The 18,110-nt window shown below is 40.0% G+C and overlaps 1 protein-coding gene across 1 annotated transcript in view; it reads left to right on the top strand.

Annotated features, from left to right (window-relative positions):
- The window catches only part of naa15a (N-alpha-acetyltransferase 15, NatA auxiliary subunit a), a 78,556-nt gene that overhangs the window by 57,607 nt on the left and 2,839 nt on the right, over nucleotides 1–18,110 (top strand). The window contains exons 14-19 of the mRNA XM_070872146.1: nucleotides 5,320–5,533; nucleotides 5,691–5,884; nucleotides 6,612–6,720; nucleotides 7,980–8,078; nucleotides 10,487–10,630; nucleotides 15,917–16,014. Of these exons, the coding sequence (XP_070728247.1) occupies nucleotides 5,320–5,533; nucleotides 5,691–5,884; nucleotides 6,612–6,720; nucleotides 7,980–8,078; nucleotides 10,487–10,630; nucleotides 15,917–16,014 (858 nt within the window). The remainder of the gene's footprint in view (nucleotides 1–5,319; nucleotides 5,534–5,690; nucleotides 5,885–6,611; nucleotides 6,721–7,979; nucleotides 8,079–10,486; nucleotides 10,631–15,916; nucleotides 16,015–18,110) is intronic.

Raw genomic sequence — 18,110 nt, 5'->3', positions numbered from 1 at the left:
TGTATTTATTTATTTAAAAAGTGAGCATTCACTTGCAGTTGGACTGTTGCCTTGTTCTCCAGGCTAGTTTCCATATGCATACAGTGAGTAAAACACCGTGCCTTTATCCTTTGCTGTGTATGGGTTAATGTAGCCAAAGCTTAACTGTTAACCTTGAATTATGGTCAATTACTTGCTGGAGAATACATGGTCTCCCATCAGTTAAAGATAACACTGTCGGACTGCTGTGTATGGGCTAAGCTATTTGTTCAGTTTAATTTACAAGTACAGATAAAGGAATATATTGAAGCAAAAATACACAAATGGTAAACTGATCTATTTAAAGTCCAAAATTCTTGCAGTTCTACTAATTTACAAGATATGATCGCTCACAGTTCCTATTCCATACTACTCAAAAAGGCTAGACAAAAGCCCCTAAATCACACAGGGGTTTCTGTATTATAAGATGTAAAAGCATTCTCTTTTGAAGATATTCCTTAATGAACAGTGTCCAACTAGGTATTCTCACAGTAAGCAATGGGCCGGATTTTCTGCTTTCGGGGGGTTTCAGTGAAAACGGTAGCGATACATGAGCTTACCGTTTTCGCTGCACTACTGTTTTTAGCCCGAATTTTCGGCCTTTATGTCGGTAAGGGAGGCGCTGCACAAGCATTCATAGTGCAAGAATGCAGCGGGGGTTCACCGGACTGATTCTGGGGATGGCTGGGCTGTCATGGGGGGAGACTGGGTCGACTGGGCCTTTATTCACTGGCGTTTGGAGGGATGGGAGGGGATCTCATGGAAACATAGGATTCTGGCGGGACTGGATGGGTTAGATGCGGAAAGTGTGTTCTCGATGTTGGGTAAGTCCAGGGCTGGGGGGCATGGTCTTGGGATGGGGGGGGTGGGCCGTTTGGGACTGAGGTGAGGAAAAATTTCTTCACTGAGGATTGTTGACCTGTGGAATTCCTTGCCGCAGAGAGTTGTTGATGTCAGTTCATTGGATATATTCAAGAGGGAGTTAGATATGGTCCTTACGGTTAAGGGGATCAAGGGGTATGGAGAGAAAGCAGGAAAGGGTCACTAAAGGAATGATCAGCCATGATCTTATTGAATGGCGGTGCAGGCTCGAAGGGCTGAATGGCCTACTCCACCTATTTTCTATGTTTCTAAACCACGAGTTTCGGCAACTTTAGTCCGGGGCCGGGAGCGCTGCGAGAGAGGCCTTCAGTGGGGGTGAAAAAGAAAAAAAATCATTCCAAAAACATTTACAAGACCGTTATCTATTGAATTTCTGCAAAAAAAATTAAAAAATAAAAACTTGTCAACTTAACTTTTTTGCAGGTTTTCATACTTACCGCTGCTGGCACCAACATGTTTGACCTGTTGCTATTCTGGGTGTGGCGTACGGGTCGGGAGAGTGGCGAAACTCGGATGCAAATGCAATCTGAGTCGTTGCACGTCGGCGCACCTCTCCCCGGCGGTACTTGAAAGTGTCACCGCAAACAGGTACCCGAGAATCCCACTTGGACTTTGCGACCGGGTTTTCGCTGCAGAGGGTCAAATCGCGGCGAAAACCTGGTCGCAAACCTCGCAAAAATCCGGCCCTGTGGTCCTGGGGATATGCTACTTTTCAGCGTTAGCATCATTCCAGTTAAGACTTAAGACTGGTTCTCAACTCCAAATCATGGATTGAAGCATCAAACATCATTTAGAAAAGACATTTACTATGGAAAATGGTGACTAGATCTAATTTCATGCAATCATCTATAAGTACTGGCCACCTATAGAATAAGAACCGCTGAACAAGGGAATGTTCGCCCACTTAAAATTTGGATTACCCTATCTAAAATCACAAAAAATAAAAAGAGGTTTGTGCTTTAGATTGAGTAACAATCAGGAGACTGGAATTTTCTTCCATTATAAAATATGACCACTTGCTGATTGAAATATTTTAACCTAAATATACTCATGCTTGCATCCGTTACATTTAAATACTCATAATTATTTATTGCCACTCACTAAAGGTCTAATCAATGTTTCAGGCAGTTCGCTGCTTTCTGTCTTGCACTTGAGTCTACTGCCTGTGAATGCTGTGGTAAACGAGATATCCAACTTTTCTCATTAGATGACGAGTTGGCTCTGATGCATTCTAGGAACATAGGAACAGGCATAGGCCATTCAGCTCCTTGAGCCTGCTCTGCCATTCAATGTGATCATGGCTGATCTGCGACCTAACTCCATATTCCCGCATTTGGCCCATATCCTTAATACCTTTGGTTAACAGAAAGCTATCAATCTCCAATTTAAAATTAACAATTGACCTAGCATCATTCTGAACTTCTGTGTGTGTAGAAATGTTTTCTAATTTCACTCCTGAAAAGCCTGGCTCTAATTTTTAGACTCTGCCCCCAGTCCTAGAATCCCTAACCAGCGGAAATAGTTTCTCTCTATCTACCCTATCTGTTCCTCTTAATATCTTGAAAACTTCAATAAGATCACCCTTTAACCTTCTAAATTCTAGGGAATACAACCCTAATTTGTGTAATCTCTCCTCGTAACTTAACCCTTGAAGTCCGGGTATCATTTTGGTAAATTTACACTGCACTGCAGGCCAATATATCCATCCTAAGGTGTGGTACTCCAGGTGTGGTCTTACCAGGGTTTTGTATAGCTGCAGCATAATTTCTACCCCCTTGTATTCTGGTCCTCTAGATATAAAGGACAGCATTCCATTAGCCTTTTTGATTATTTTCAGTACGCGTTCATGATATTTTAATGATCTATGTACATGGACCCCCAAGTCTCTTTGGACCTCCACTGTTTTTAGCCTTTCACCATTTAGAAAGTACCCTGTTCTGTCCTTTTTAGGTCCAAAGTAGATGACCTCACATTTGCTTACATTGAAATCCTTTTGCTACAGTTTTGTCCATTCACTTAATCTGTCGATATCCCTTTGTAATTTTATGCCTCCACCCACAGCGCCTACAATTCCACCTATCTTTGTGTCATTGCCAAATTTGGATATCTGACTTTCTATGCCATCATCTAAGACATTAATAAATACTGTGAATAGTTGAAGCCCCAACACAGATCCTTGTGGGATACCACTAGTCATCTGTCTTATTTGAGTACCTACCCATGTTCCCTGCTGCCTGTCTCTTACCGCTCAGCCAATTTCCTAACCAGGTCAACAATTTGCCCTCAATTCCATGTGCTTCTACCTTAGTTAACAGTCTCTTATGTAGGACTTTTAGTAAATGCCTTCTGGAAGTCCATATAAATAAGACCCATAGACATTCCCCTGCCCACTACTTTAGTCATCTCTTCAAAAAATTCAATCAAATTTGTCGGGCGTGACCGACCTTTCACAAATCCATGCTGGCTCTCTGATCAACTGAAAATGTTCAAGGTGTTCCGTCCTAATTATAGACTCTGGCAATTTCCTGACATCAGATGTTAGGCTATAACTGATCTATAATTCCCTGGTTTCCCGCACCATTTTTAAATAGCAGAGTGATATGCGCAGTTTTCCAATCTCAAGGAACGGTTTCTGAATCCAGAGACTATAGATTCTGGAAGATTATAGTTAGGGCATCTGCAATGTACTCATCTACTTCGTTTAAAACCCTGGGATAGAAACCATTTGGTCCTGGGGATTTGTCACTCTTTAGTGCAATTATTGTTATTTTACTTGCATTCATTTTATTGTCCCAGTCCCTGATTCAGTATGTTTCCTTGGGATTTCTGGCATGCTTTTCCTCTACTGTAAATACTGATGCAAAGTAATTATTCAACATTTCTGCCATTTCCTTATTATCATCATATCACCGCTTTCAGTTTTTAAGGGCCTAATATTGCTCCTGACTATCCTCTCTTCCTAATGTATTTGGTTTTTTTTTAAATTGATTTGATCGCTCTTGCAAGTTTCCTTTTATACTCCCTTTTTGTAGTTCTTACTATCTCTTTTATGACCGTTTGCTGATCTTTGTATCTTTCCCATTCACCAGGATCAGTGCTACTTTTTGCATTTTTTAATGCTTTTTTTCTTTTAGTTTTATGCTGTCCCTTACCTCTTTAGCCATTCATGGCTGTTATTTTTGTTAAGTAGAGCTCTTGCCCCTCGGGGATAAACTGGTTCTGTATCAACTTAAATTCATTTTTGAAAATCTCCCACTGATCCTCTGTCACTTTACCCATTAACAGATTTGCCCTGTTTACTTTGGACAGTCTCTGTCTCATCCCTCTGGAGTCGACCTTACCCAGATCTAGAATCTTAGCTGTTTTGCGATTCTCCCTTTCAAACGTGACATTGTGGCATGCATTGATTTTATGGGTGTTTCTAACTTTTCCAAAATTATGGTGGAAGCTAACATTCTACCAGGTGACCATCTTTGGTTGGTCTTAATGTAGTGAACACAGTTTGAGCTGTTTCGGATTCCATGGCTGTGTGCTGGAATTAAAAGTACCATGTTCCGCAGTTATGAGCAGAAAGGTAGCTTGAAAGTTCTGGTTTGGCAAGTGCATTCACTAAAATAACATTTTGTTTGGGACGATCTTGAAGCTGGGTGAACAGTTTACCATATCTATTGCATAATATTAACGGGATGTAAATTTGCTAGAACTGAACGTGAAATCTTACGAGTCAAATATGAAAATGAAATGTTAAATTTTACACAAGTATATGCCCCAATTAATTTGAAATGTATAACGTCACATGAAACTAAAGTTTCCAAAAGGATTTTATTCTTGTTCGGCTTTGTTCATTAAAATATTGCTTCTTTTCTCCACTGTGATCCAATAAATGCAAAAAATGGCTGCTAGTAGTTCTATTATGATCTTGGTGTTTTTGAAGCAGTGCCATTGCTGATCTACTAAGTCAATTTTAACTGAACTCATCGGGTGGGAAACCCGTGGGATCGGGTGGAACGTGGGTTTTGCACCCCACCAATATTATTTTCTATTGACTTCACTGGAGAGTAAAATCGGGCAGAGTGTAAAGCTAATGTTGCACCTGTTCCTGTCAGTAACCTGGCGGGTAGATTAGGTTAAAATTGCCTTCAGCGAGTCAATTGGTTAAAACATCTATGTTGTGCCACTCTATTCCCAAATGGCAACAATGATGTTGGTATAGGGAGTTTAACATCTTTAAATCTTAGTTTACTTTCTTATTTAGCCATCTTTCAGCACAAACTGAAAAAAAGTCTATTTTAAACCAATGGCTCCATAGTTGTAAAAAAAAATGTAGCACTAAGAAACCTGTGGTTATGAAGTTTACCTTTATGCACTTTGATTTGTAAGATTCCATGCTGATTTGCGTGTTTTTTTTCTTTTAAACAGCACTTTGCAGAAATTACAGATGACCAGTTTGATTTCCACACATATTGCATGAGGAAAATGACATTAAGGTCTTATGTGGATTTACTTAAACTAGAAGATGTGCTCCGGTGTCATCCATTTTATTTTAAAGCTGCAAAGGTGGCTATTGAGATCTACCTGAAACTTCATGATCATCCACTAACTGATGAGAACAAAGAATTGGAGGCTGATACAGGTATTGGTCAACTTTTGCTTGTCGTTTTATCCTGTTCTTTCTCCATTCCTGTTCTTTGTAAAGATGGCAGTTGATTCTGAACAGCAAATGGGTTACTCATTCCAGTTTTTTTTGTCCATTACCAAAATGTGTTGAATGTCTTTTTGTTTTCCTGCAGCAAATCTTTCAGATAAAGAGCTGAAGAAGTTACGGAATAAGCAGCGTCGGGCACAGAAGAAGGCACAACTGGAGGAGGAGAAGAGGAATGCAGAAAAAGAGAAGCAGCTGAAAAATCAACGAAAGAAGAAGGAAGAGGATGAGGAGGAGATTGGTGCACAAAAGGAGGAGCTTGTACCTGATAAATTAGCGAAGGTAGATTATCCATATGTTTTATGTACGTGTAGTCGTTCTGAATTCCACATTGTCTGTAGAGTCAATAGAGTGACCACTGCACATGCCCAAAGCACTTCAGCTGCCTCTGCAGATATATTTTTCAAAATTTATTTCATCCAAGTTTTTATTTGGAGGTTGAGAAGGCTCCTAGTTTCAAATCCAAATCTCTCTTCTCTCCCCCCCCCCCCTTCCCTGCCTCCCACCCAAAGTAATCCATTGTTTAAATTTAATTTTCTGAGTCTTCATGTTGAACAGTAATGTTAGAAGTGTAATGTATCACTTGATATTTCAGGATTAGCCAAAGCAGTATGGACCAGGAAGATCTCTAAACCAAGCTGGCAGTATGGTTGCCATAATTTGGCTTAAGCAATCCCGAGATGGCGAAATTGGGCAGGGTCTCAACTCCTAATTGCAATCTCGTGAACTTGGTGGAAATGCTCTTGTGTTGATGCTAAGCAAGACCGATTGGTATCCTCTTCCCAGGTTGAAAAGCTTGTACACAAAGATAGCCTGAGGTTTCCAGCCCCACAACATAAACATTGGAGCTGAAGCTATTACACTACCAAAAACCAGTTCATTGGATTTGTTCAGTTTATAAACGTTATGTTGTAATGTTTGTGCATCAGAATACATAACTATCAACTGAATACAAATTTGTTTACATTGAATTTATACCCATATGAAAACTTTGTTTTCTGTTAAATAGGTGGACAATCCACTTGAAGAAGCCATTAAATTTTTGACACCACTGAAAACTTTGGTAAAGAACAAAATTGAAACCCATCTTTTTGCTTTTGAGATCTATTACAGAAAAGGTAAGTAACTCAATGTGTGTGATGCTCGGTCACTTGTCAAGCACATGTAACCTGTAATTCTGACCCTGTTGTCCTTGTGGATAAAGGCAACAGCTCATATACTAAACAATACAGAATAGAAGGTTACAGATTTGATTTCCTGTCTTTGCTGAATCAGCTGGTCTGGGGTGGTGGTAGTTGCGGTGTTACAATTGGCTTCAGTGTTTTGGTTTTGCTCGATTCTACTCTCTCCCGACGTCCACATACAAGCATTAACCAGGGTGCCCACTGATTATCTAGGAGCCTAGCCTAGACTGCAACATGAGCACATGCGAATACTTGGTAAAAACTACATTGACTTGGCTGTCATCCTGCACAGCCAAATAGACTGCCAATATTCATTATCAAGGCTCGCACATGAAGAATAGCTGATGGAATCTGTACAATTGTACCCCAACAACTTTCAGCACCTGAAGAGGTCAGAAAATTAGGATGGGGAAAAAAGTAAAGGCTTCTATGAAGATGCAGTAGTAGTTTAGCACTGTAATTTTCTTGGTTGTGGGAGAAAATTAGCACGGTTTGTGAAATCCGGGTTCAAAAGTTTTTAACCTCGAGCAGAGTTGGAGAAAGCAGATGTTAAAGAATGAATTTTATTTTTGTAGGTATTTAGTTTGGAGGCTAGAGTGATAACTTTAACTTGACAGATAACTATTCCCTTTCTCTTCTCTTGCCCCATTCCACACAAATTTAAGATTGACTACTTATTGCTTACTCTCTCGTCTTTTTACAATTCAATTATGTAATAAATTATTGTAGTCTTGCTCACTGCAATGCAAGAGATTTCAAAAAATGCATAATACTGTAATGTTACAAAATTTACATAGAGAGGAACATGGATCGGGCATTATTTAAGCTAGATAGGGATGTGTAGAAGTATGCATGCCTGGTTATAGGTTGCAGCCCCACTATGGACTTGAGCTCTTGATCTAAGCTGACACTTCAGTGTCTTACTGAGGCAGTGCTGCATTGTTGGAGGTGTTATCTTTTGGATGAGGGGTTGAGCTTTCAGCCCTGTCTGCTGCCTCAGGTGGACATAAAAGATCCCATGGCACTATTCATTGATCATGGGTTTCTCCCAGTGGGCAGTGCAAATTGACTGCCAAGAGCAATCCATTAGCAGTAAAGTGGGAAGTCCCAAGGATATAAAGCACTAAATAAATATAATGTTTTCTTTGTTTTTCTTTCTAACGACGTGCCATTTAATTTTGCTGTTTTTGTAGAGAAATTCCTTCTGATGTTGCAGTCGGTCAAAAGAGCTTTTGCCATTGATCCAGACAACCCTTGGCTCCATGAGTGTTTGTTTCGGTTCTTCAAAGCTGGTATGGTAAACTGCTGTAATCTACAGTTTCATGACTAAACATTGTGTTCTAAGCATAAGCATACCTACTAGTTAGCATCCACTTAACTATACTAGTTCTTCTTCACGATCTATCTCAAACACATCAGGAAGCCATCTGTTCAATTTAGCACTCAGATTTATTAATGCAAAGAATTTTCTGTTTGCTGATTACGGTAACAAAAATATTGGCAAGAGATGGAACAGCTTGGTGCAATATACGTTTTAGTAGGGCTATCATTTATGGGACTACATTTTTCCGATCTGTGTTAAATCATCAGATCAATTGGTGTTTAATATTGAGAAATGACTGCATTTTTATGTAAAAGATACACTGATGCAATATTGTTTTTGAAAAGCATAGTGGATAAAAAGCATTTATGGAGAATTTATGCTCTTGTGCACAGTTATTAGTTCACTGGCAGCTTGCATTCATAATCTTTCATGTTGAGTTTCTGATTCCATTTCCAGATGGTGAGTAGAGTTTAAGTGCTTCCTGGGGGAGTAATTTGAGATTGTTACCTCGAACCCTGTTGTAACATCTTTGAAGAGCAGTGTTTGCTGTCAGAGAACTAGACATTTCTTTCTGAAGAAATGTGGAGATTGTTCTTGCTCTTAATTTTACATTGTTTTGCAAGGGTCTCCATTCATTTTGCCAAATTGGTAAATTCATAAAAGAGAAAGGACACTATGGGCCCAAGTTTGCCCCTCCGGTTAAAACGGCGCACCTCCGTGAGGTGCGGCGACTTTGTAGATGAGAAACGGCGGCGCAAGCTTACCTGGGTATTCTCCCTGCTCCTTGGTACATCGCAGGCCTTGGCATGGCGCAGCACAAGCAGTGGGGGGCAGAGCCAGGTCCCGGCACCGAAAACAGTGCCGGGACCTCTGCACGTGCGCGCTAGAGTGTGCACGCATGTGGAGTAGCTCCTCGCCCCCACAATCTGCGTGTGCTCTGCAGGCTGTGTGGGAGGGGCCCGAAGCACGCCACCCCTAGCCTTGGCTGAATGGGCTCCCTCATCGGCGGCCCGCTGCCTTATCCAGCCACGGCAGTAAAAGGAGGTCTGAGAGAACCAGAACCCCAGCAGGTTGTCAGTGATACCCTGCAGCTGGGTTAGTAAGCTGATGTTTTCCACAAGGGAATCAGTTTAGAAGTAGATTGGGTTAGGTTAGGTGTCCAATGTCAAACAAATGGGAAGCATTGAGACAAATCATGCTGGCAATGTTCACAAGCCCACACAATGAATGGAGTAAGTGCACTGCACTTGGTCTATACATTGTGCTGAGTATGTATATGCCGTTGGTTAGAATAAAGTAGGAGCCAGCAAAAGAATGCTATTGAAGGTACTGAAAGGGACTGTAGGAGTAGTTTGGACAAGGTTATTTTGTTTTTATTTGTTGTTGATTGATTGCTTATTATTTTGGTCTTGGTGCTATAGGTGCAGGATTCCTTCTTTTTTTTTAATTAATTAATTGCTTATTACTTTTAGTGCTTTGTAAGTCTTGGTGCTAGATACAGGGCCTCTCAACTTCCTTGTATTTTTTATTATTGAATGCTTATTTTTGTGCTTTGTTTAGTGCTTGGTGCTTTAAATGTACTGCTTTGTTTAGTGCTTGTTGCTTTAAATGTACTTATGCTTCTTTAATGTTGTGAAGGTGTTTAGTGCTTTGCAAGTCCTCTCACTTCCCTCCCCGCCCCCCCCCCCCCCCCCAAATCTCTGGCTAACTGCGCTGATTTCATAACTCACCGCAAGATTTTGCTGTGCAGCCACAAGTGGCCACATACGCTGGCCTAAATTAGTTTGGAATAACTTTTAGTTGTCTAACTTGCTTAAATGGCCAAAACAGGCATAAGTGGCTGGTAACGCCCCCTTTTGGAAAAAAAGAACTAACAACTCACTTACACTGGAACAAATTAAATGAGCAGAATTGCGATTTTTAAGATACTCAAAAAAAAACAATCTAGTTGCTCCCAAAAAAACGGAGCAACTCCTTCCTGGGCAAACTTGGGCCCTTCTGGTACTTACAATTGTCTACAGAGAATTTTGAAACAACATCTTGGAGTTTAAAGCAAGAACTTCCCTTTGAGCTCAATTTTTGTAATTGTTCCTTAGGAGAATCAGTTCTTTGGCATTTATATTGCATATTGTTAAAAATCACAGTATTGATGAACAGATTGTTTCCATAATGTTTTAGTCTATTTAAATAATGTGCTACATAAATGGTCTCAAAACATGTTAAATTCTAACAAAAATTAAAATGTTGGCATGAACTTAAAACAATGAAGGTGAGTTGTTTAAAAATAATCTTTGTTTCTTGTTCAAGTAAGTATATATTTTGTGAAAAGGAATGCATACACAGCTAAAAGACCAACTTTTTATTTTACCATTACAGTATCTGAGAGTAAAAATGTGCCTGATGCTGTTCAAACAGTGCTGACACAGCAAATGAGCAGGTTGTTTGGAGACACAAATCCAAAGAGTTTTAATGAGGCTTTCCTAAGCAAGCACTTGAACTCAATTCCACACAGGTTAGCTGGTAAGTGAAATTACATTGATTATTGAATCTGTATATTATATAGATAACAGGGTGGATTGTAATTGCTACATTTAACATGGCTTCAGTTGGAGAGGGAAGTCCCTATTTAAATTATTCAAATGTTCTTGTACATAATTAGTTAGTTAGTGCCGACATGTAAAGTGAAAGCAGAGTCACATGATTACAACTGTAATATATGCAAAGAACTCTACTGTTCACCAGTATTCCCCCTAAGCTGTGTGGGTGCGTGGCCGCGCATTGATCAGGAGGTCTCCCGCAGGCAGCTCACCAGCTGTTAACCCCGAAGGTTCCACACAACAAATTTAAAGGGACCATGCATGAAAAAAATAATTAGAGGGAACACTGCTGTTCACACAATTCCTCTCCCTTTTGATCCGCGCTCCCCCCCCCCCCCCCCGCCATTCTTTCATAAAGATGCTGACTCCTGCTGTAGAGCAATTCCACTGGTGGCAGCAATTTTTCTCTACATTTCTCAAGTGGTGCTTCTTGCATGAGTATCAACCTGATCCAATCTTTGCGAATGTCCTCCCGCTTCCTCCCCCTCTTCCTATGTTCTTGTGTGTGTATGTGTGTGCATGTAAGTAAGACTCCCTGTTTAACCTCTTGCTTTCCTTCTCTGAGCTCATTGACACTGAAGCCAATTTTAATATTCTCACTTCCCATGCTGAGATCAGCTAACTCAGCACAGACTATAGATCAAACCTGGGATATTCCTGGTGTACTTTGCTGTTATCAGACTTGGAAATTTTAATGGAAACATTTTATTGCCACTCAAAGCCTGCATTCATTTTTGGTCTGAAATTACTTGTTCCTGCCTATTGTCTTTCTTTTTAATTACACAAATCTCTTCCGCACCTATAAGCTAATCTCTTGTCTGTTTGCAGCTTCTTCTAAATGGGCAATGTAATCAATATTAGTCATTCACTGCAAAAAAGAGACATATAGTGATTTTATTGCAAAAGTGGTTCATCTGAGCATATGTGAGGAAAGCTCCATTAATAGAGTTTAAACCATGATCGTCACTTCACATTTACTGCCAGCTATAAAAGGTAACAAACTGGAAATAACAAAACTGGATATATTTTTAAAAAAGAATAGTGCTTCCAGTTTGTCCAGTGAAGGATTCCAGAATTCCCTGCAAACAAAACATTTCTAATACTAGAAATACATTAATGGATCATCTTATTGTAACTCATCTAAAAAAAAATTTAAATGATTGAATGGGACCCCGTAGAGAAATTGTACACATGAATCAACAATTCTGTTTGTAGTTGTACTTTAAAGTTTTAGAACAAAGTCTGTTAAGTTCTCTCCCTTCCCCCTCTCATTTGTGCTTTATCTTGCTGTTCTCCTCAAACAGGTGAATGTGTGAGTACTTGTTCTTTAGCTTCCATCACTGCTTCTATATAACCCAAGTTTTTTTTTTAAACCTGCTTTTCCATCTGTGGAAAGCATTTAGCTTCCACTTGTGACTTCACAATAATATGATTGAGATTAGAAGCTCGTTTAATGGAAAATTGTGGTTTTGAACCTGGGTCCTAATATCCTATGGCGCCCTGAAATTATGTAATCTTGTTTTCTGTAAATTTATAGATGTGAACAGCACTTCTCCATTGTTCTATGTGTTCAAGGGGTAACTTTCACACATTTAGAACACTTACAAATACAAGCCGAATCCCTTCATTGAGGCTGCACCTCAACGATACCTAATACTAAATGGGTACTTAAAATATTCTTCTATTAGCAGTCACTTGAGATGTGGCAACATTTTTCATTTTACAATAGCCATAGAGGAAATCTCTTTTAAGTGAATTTTTAAAGTACAAGTACAATGTCCCAAATCCAGCAACCTCAGGGCCGATTTTTGGGTTTTTCCGGATTTCGGAGGAGAAATCCGATGTCTCGAATCTGGCAACCTCGCGGTGCTGTTTTTTGTATTTTTCCGGATTTCGGGTCGGACATTAAAACAGCTTAGCACAACCCAAGCTTAAACTATGAAAAGGAATGTACTCAAAGCATCAAATTGAATAAATAAAGGTTTTTATTTGGTAAACAGAATACAGGTATTGTATAAAGAATCGTCCTGTGATCCATTCCTGAGTAAGCTGCACAGGTTACATTGGCTGGAGGTTGTGCTTGAGGGAGAGCTTGGGGTAGAGAGCTCAGCTATGATGTCTGGGATGGGCCAGCAGTAGGATTTTCAAGTGTGGAAATTGTTGGTGTAGTTGTAAGCTGTAGGTCTTGAGCACTCTGCTACAATAACCTCTTTAAAATATCGACTAATTTAAATTGTTTTGGTCTTTTTTTTAATCAATTTTCCCCAAATTTTATACACCTGCATTATTTTATTTTAAGTTTCGTTGCTCTAGGGCGTTAATTAATTCATGACAAAGATTGATAGCTTTGTCAATGGACACTTTTTCCACTTTTTCAACATCAGCATCATCATTCTCACTGCTTTTATCCTTTTCCTCTAGACGCAAAACCATGCCCATAATTTCATCATCTGTCACTGTATGCACAACGGGAGCATCATTGTCTATGTCCATGACATCTGTGACATCATCTTCATTCAATGTTAGTGTAGCTTCACAAGTCAGTCCTTTTGCATATTCTAAAAGTTCAAAAATCATTTTCTTTTCTTTGGACACATGAAAACCTTCATCAGCATCATCATTAAACATAGTTGCTGGCCACAGGTTATGTCAAGCATTAGTCAAGGTGTTTTTAGTTTCCTCATTCCACACATCTGCAGCTGCCCATTTGGCGTCCTTCACAGAGAAATCTTTTGAAAACGCTGTTATCCCATGTCTCTGTTCACCAAAAGCCTCATGAATTCATTTTTGCAGAGACACTTCATTGATCTCAAAATTCCTTGGCCCATTGGCTGTATCAGTGATGTTACACTGGGAGGTAAACAGATTCCACAGACATTATCCTTTGCTAGAAGTTCAGCATCACGATGTGCTGAGCAATTGTCTAACAGCAAGAATATTTTGCAGTTTTCATCAAGACCAACTGCCTTACAATGAGCACGAACCTCAGGAACAAAATGCTTCTCAAACTAGTTCAGAAAAATTACCCTGGTTACCCATGCTCAACTTCGCCCTAATAATGCACTGGTAATATTCTCATGCCTTTGAAACATCTTGGACACTGGATTTTCCCAATGACTAAGCTTACACTTATGTGTCCCAGCCGCATTTGCACAAGCAAGCACAGTCAATCTATCTTTGCCGTCTTTTACACCTGCTGGCTGCGATTCTTCTACCAATGTCTTTTTTGCTACGTAGCGCCAAAACAGTGCTGTTTTGTCGGCATTATAGATTTGCTCAGCTAAAAGGTTTTCATCAGCAATTGGTTTAACAAACTCATTGATATAACTTTCCGCTGCCTCATGATCTGCTGAGGCTCTCTCACCACACACTTTCAATTGCCTGATGCCATGACGCTGTTTAAATTTGGTTAGCTAACCTGAAAAGTACTCGCATGAAGTTTGAATCTCCAGTTCTGCATGGAATATCTTGGTTTGTTGCATCACCATTGGGCCAGCCTTTGTCTGGCTTCTCCTCTGTCTCCACCACTCCATTCTTACTCGATCCAACTCATCACTTTTGGGCTTATGCATAGTGTTTTTCTCATTAATTTCTTTCTGAATGTCACTTTCTGCATAAAATTTCATGATCTGTTCTTTGTTTTTTTGATATCATAAATGGTAAAGATTCCAACACCATAATGCCTCCTCCGCGGCGGGGCCAGTGGCCCCGAACAGCTACTCAGCGGGGCCCCCCCCCCCGCATTCTAATGTTCCGAAATCCGGAAATACCCAAACCTGGGCTCTGATGTTTCTGGGTTTGTGACGTCAGAAAGACAATCGAAAGCCCGGAATCCGGAATGGCCTCGGTCCCGAGGGTTCCCGATTCTCGCTGCTGCACTGTACCTATAGTACTACAAGCTACATGGTTTAAACAAATCTTGACCATTAAAATGAATTCCAAGTTTCCCTGATGACCCCATACATGCAGCATTTGTTACTCAACCATATAGACCAGGAAGGTGCCAGGTTCAATCTTTGGATTTTAATGAGTTAGCCAGGGCAATTACTAAACTACCCTATACTACTCTTGGCCTCGCTGTCCTCTGTCAAAATGAGAGAACGGTGAGAATCAGCTAGTATTCCCGTACTGATTGTTATCTGGTGATCTATAATCAAAGCCACTAAATTGTAATCATGAATTTGATCCCCAAAACATGGGTGAAAATCCTGTAATTTTGTGTCATAAAAATGCATTACTTAGTAAGTTGCCATCAAATAGTGGCGCAACCCGTAGTGAAAGGGGTTTTATGATCCGGAGTGCAGTGATAAACTGAAGAAACAATGGGCTTCAATTTTCAAATGGTTCCCCTTTGTTCAGTCGCTACTTATCTTAAAGTATTCCCACAAATGTTGAACATTAGTTAAGGTTGGCATCACCTCACAAAACTTATCTGGCTCAGTGTGCTTGTCACCATTTTGCAATTGCTTTCTACATCTCCCGTTGGTACGAGGTGATTACAGAGGGTGTATTCAGTTGACTATTGCACAGAATGAGGCCAAGACAGACTAATCAGTTTACACGTTTTACTTCAGAAAATTTGTTTCATGAAATAAGCTTGATTTTAAACATCATGTCCTTCCATGTTGGAAATCCCCACAATAAGTAATTGTGGCCAAAACAATTACCTTTTTATTTGAAGGAGCTGCATAAATGTCTGGAAGTACTATTTGGTAATTAGAGAGTTAAATACAGGCTGAGGTTATTGAGTTCTCCACAAGAGAACGTTGGTTCTGAAACAGGATGGTCCCTGTGTTGTAGGATAAGGGAGAATATGGTCTGCAAAACAATAGGCCCCAAGTTGAATGGTGGAGATGTGGTGATCGACTATTATGTGGCTTGCTTGATTATCTTTAGCAAGCAAGGATTTTCTTTACTGTGAGGAGTACTAAGTTTGATTGACCAAATGCCCATTACCAATCTGGGTTTAATGTTACAGATAAATTATTTGAAACCTGAAGGCTTAGTATTGCATTCAAGCAATGCACAACAGCTTTCCGTTCTTAAAGGAAACTAAGTTGAATGTGTAATAAAAGCATTAACTGTAGCTTTTGGAACCTTGAACAGACTATGGCAGGATCTTGGGCTTATGTCCTTCATCCCATCTGTTCCAAATTGCATTGTTCATTTTTCACAGGAAGATATAAAAGCTTTTTATATTTTCTTACAGCTGCCAAAATGATGTACTACAATGATCCTTCCAGTCAAAAGAGGGCTGTGGAGTTAGCTACAGGACTTGATGAATTTCTAGACAAGAGAGGCATCCAGGTGAGATTTCTTGTTTTCAAAACAAATCCCCATTTTTCTCTCCTTGCAGGCCCTTCACCACACATGCTTCAGTCAGTGGAAAGAAATGGCCTGCTTTTAATCTGCAGTGACCAATGATTAAGGCTATCCCAACCCCTAGCTACAGGATGCAACATAGTTGAGAGGCTAGCAAGGTGAGAAAACAGGATAAAATTGTGAGGGGTGGAGTAGAACACTGCTTTAAGGCTGCTGTACCCTGCATAAATAGTTCCTGATCACTGATTCATCAGGTGCTAATTGGAGGTACTGCTGACCTATTCGGTATGTGCGCATGATCTGAGGTAACTGCCAGTATTTTTACTCATTGCAGTGGCATGATCGTTCTTTAAGGTTGTGAAAATTGACTTTTAGTGGACATCTGTTTGTTTCTTGCATATCTGTTAGAAATAAGCTTTCACTCTTGTTGACCTACATGGGCCAAAATTGAAAATGGAACTGAAAAACACCTGACCTAAACTAGACTCCTTTTTAAAAAAAAAAAAATTGACATTTATGTTCTGAAATATTAAATAATCCTCGGTCCCTCGACTCCACTGTCAATAATACTGAGCAGCATATAGCATGTGTATAGAGTGAAATTCAGTTTTAGTAATCATTATTTGTAGTGATTATTTGCTTGTGTAAACCATACATAGTCCATATTTATTTTTTAGTTGTGTTCACTGATGATCAGAGGAATTTCTTTGTATTGATAGATTGAATGGCTGTTGAGTTTTAGTTTTCCTGTGAAGACTGACTTAGAGGTACAGTAATGCTAATCTGCAGCAAAAAGCAAACAGGTTTCGCTAGCAAATGTGGAATTTACAGAGCAAAAACTTGCATCTTCCAACTGAAACTTAGTTACTCCTTTAAAACACCTTGAAGTTCACAGAAGGAAAGTAAAATGTGGTAAGAGTAGTCCATCTGAGTCTCATTGCTTCTAGCTTCATCTGCTCATAGCTAGTGATAGAGGTGGAACCAGAAGAGGAAGAGAGTAACTGGGGGGAAAAACAAAGACCTGGTTGGTGGATTCAACTCTTCAGTCTTAAATGGGATATAGGGACTTTTAAGCCTCAGAGCAGGTGGGTTATTTCAAATTCAGGCACCTCTGATGTCGTAATGATCGGTTATAATCAAATGTGGATCTGCTCAGTTTCATTATAGTCAAAGTCCGCCCCAGATATTGTGCCATGTAGTTTCTGAAGGCATTATTTGTATTGTAAATTATCTCTATAGGAGGAGTACTTGCTAATGTGGAGAACCTTAACCTAGACTCAACATCATCACATAGAGCATTGTAATGTGTCCGGTCTGACACTTGAACCTTAGGTCAGCACGAGTGGTTGCCTTCGGGAGAAGCTGAATAAAGGGAAAAAGTGAAGAAAAATGAGTAGTCTGACCGTTATTTTGATGATTTTCGGTCTCTGCTAGCTAATTTTTGATTACTACCTTAGGATTGTGCAGGGGAACTTGGTGGGGGGGGGGGGGGGAGTCCTGCAGCTTTCACCGAAGTGGATAAGCTCTGTTAAGTTCCTTATTCTTTTCCAAAAGGATCCTCCCAGTTAATTAATTTGTTTTCCAGGTTCAACCTGTGGCATATCACTCATAACAGGGTCCAAAAGCCCACTTTGCTAAGAGGAAGATTTACCTATCTTCTCTTCCCCCCGCCCCCCCCTTTCAGAAGACACACTTTTACTGTCCCTGGTGCAGGATATATGTTGTTCAGACAGATGGAGCTCTTATACACAGAAAACCCCTTTTCCAGTAGGTCCAGCAAATGAATATTTCTGATTTAGAGTAAAAAGCACCCTAATTGGTACTTAAATGCTCATTAGCAGTGTGAAGCCATCACTTGTCAAAGCCAGCTCTAACACATACACGAACAGCAGTATTCTTCTAAGAGAAAGAACCCTCTTCAAGGCACTCTTCAAACACAACTTAAGCGTGGCTGTGTGATAGAGTTGCTTTCGTGTCTCATCTTTTTAGATAGTCAAACAGCTCCATTTTCTCAGGGAAGCAAAAGCTTGATCTAGGATAAAGGCTTCCATTTCAAAAATTCCCTCAGGCCTCAGCGAATG

Source organism: Pristiophorus japonicus, chromosome 2 (genome assembly GCF_044704955.1).
Source record: "Pristiophorus japonicus isolate sPriJap1 chromosome 2, sPriJap1.hap1, whole genome shotgun sequence".
Lineage (NCBI taxonomy): Eukaryota > Metazoa > Chordata > Chondrichthyes > Pristiophoridae > Pristiophorus > Pristiophorus japonicus.
The sequence above is the reverse complement of the archived record's forward strand: the minus strand, read 5'-3'. Positions and strand labels throughout refer to the sequence as shown.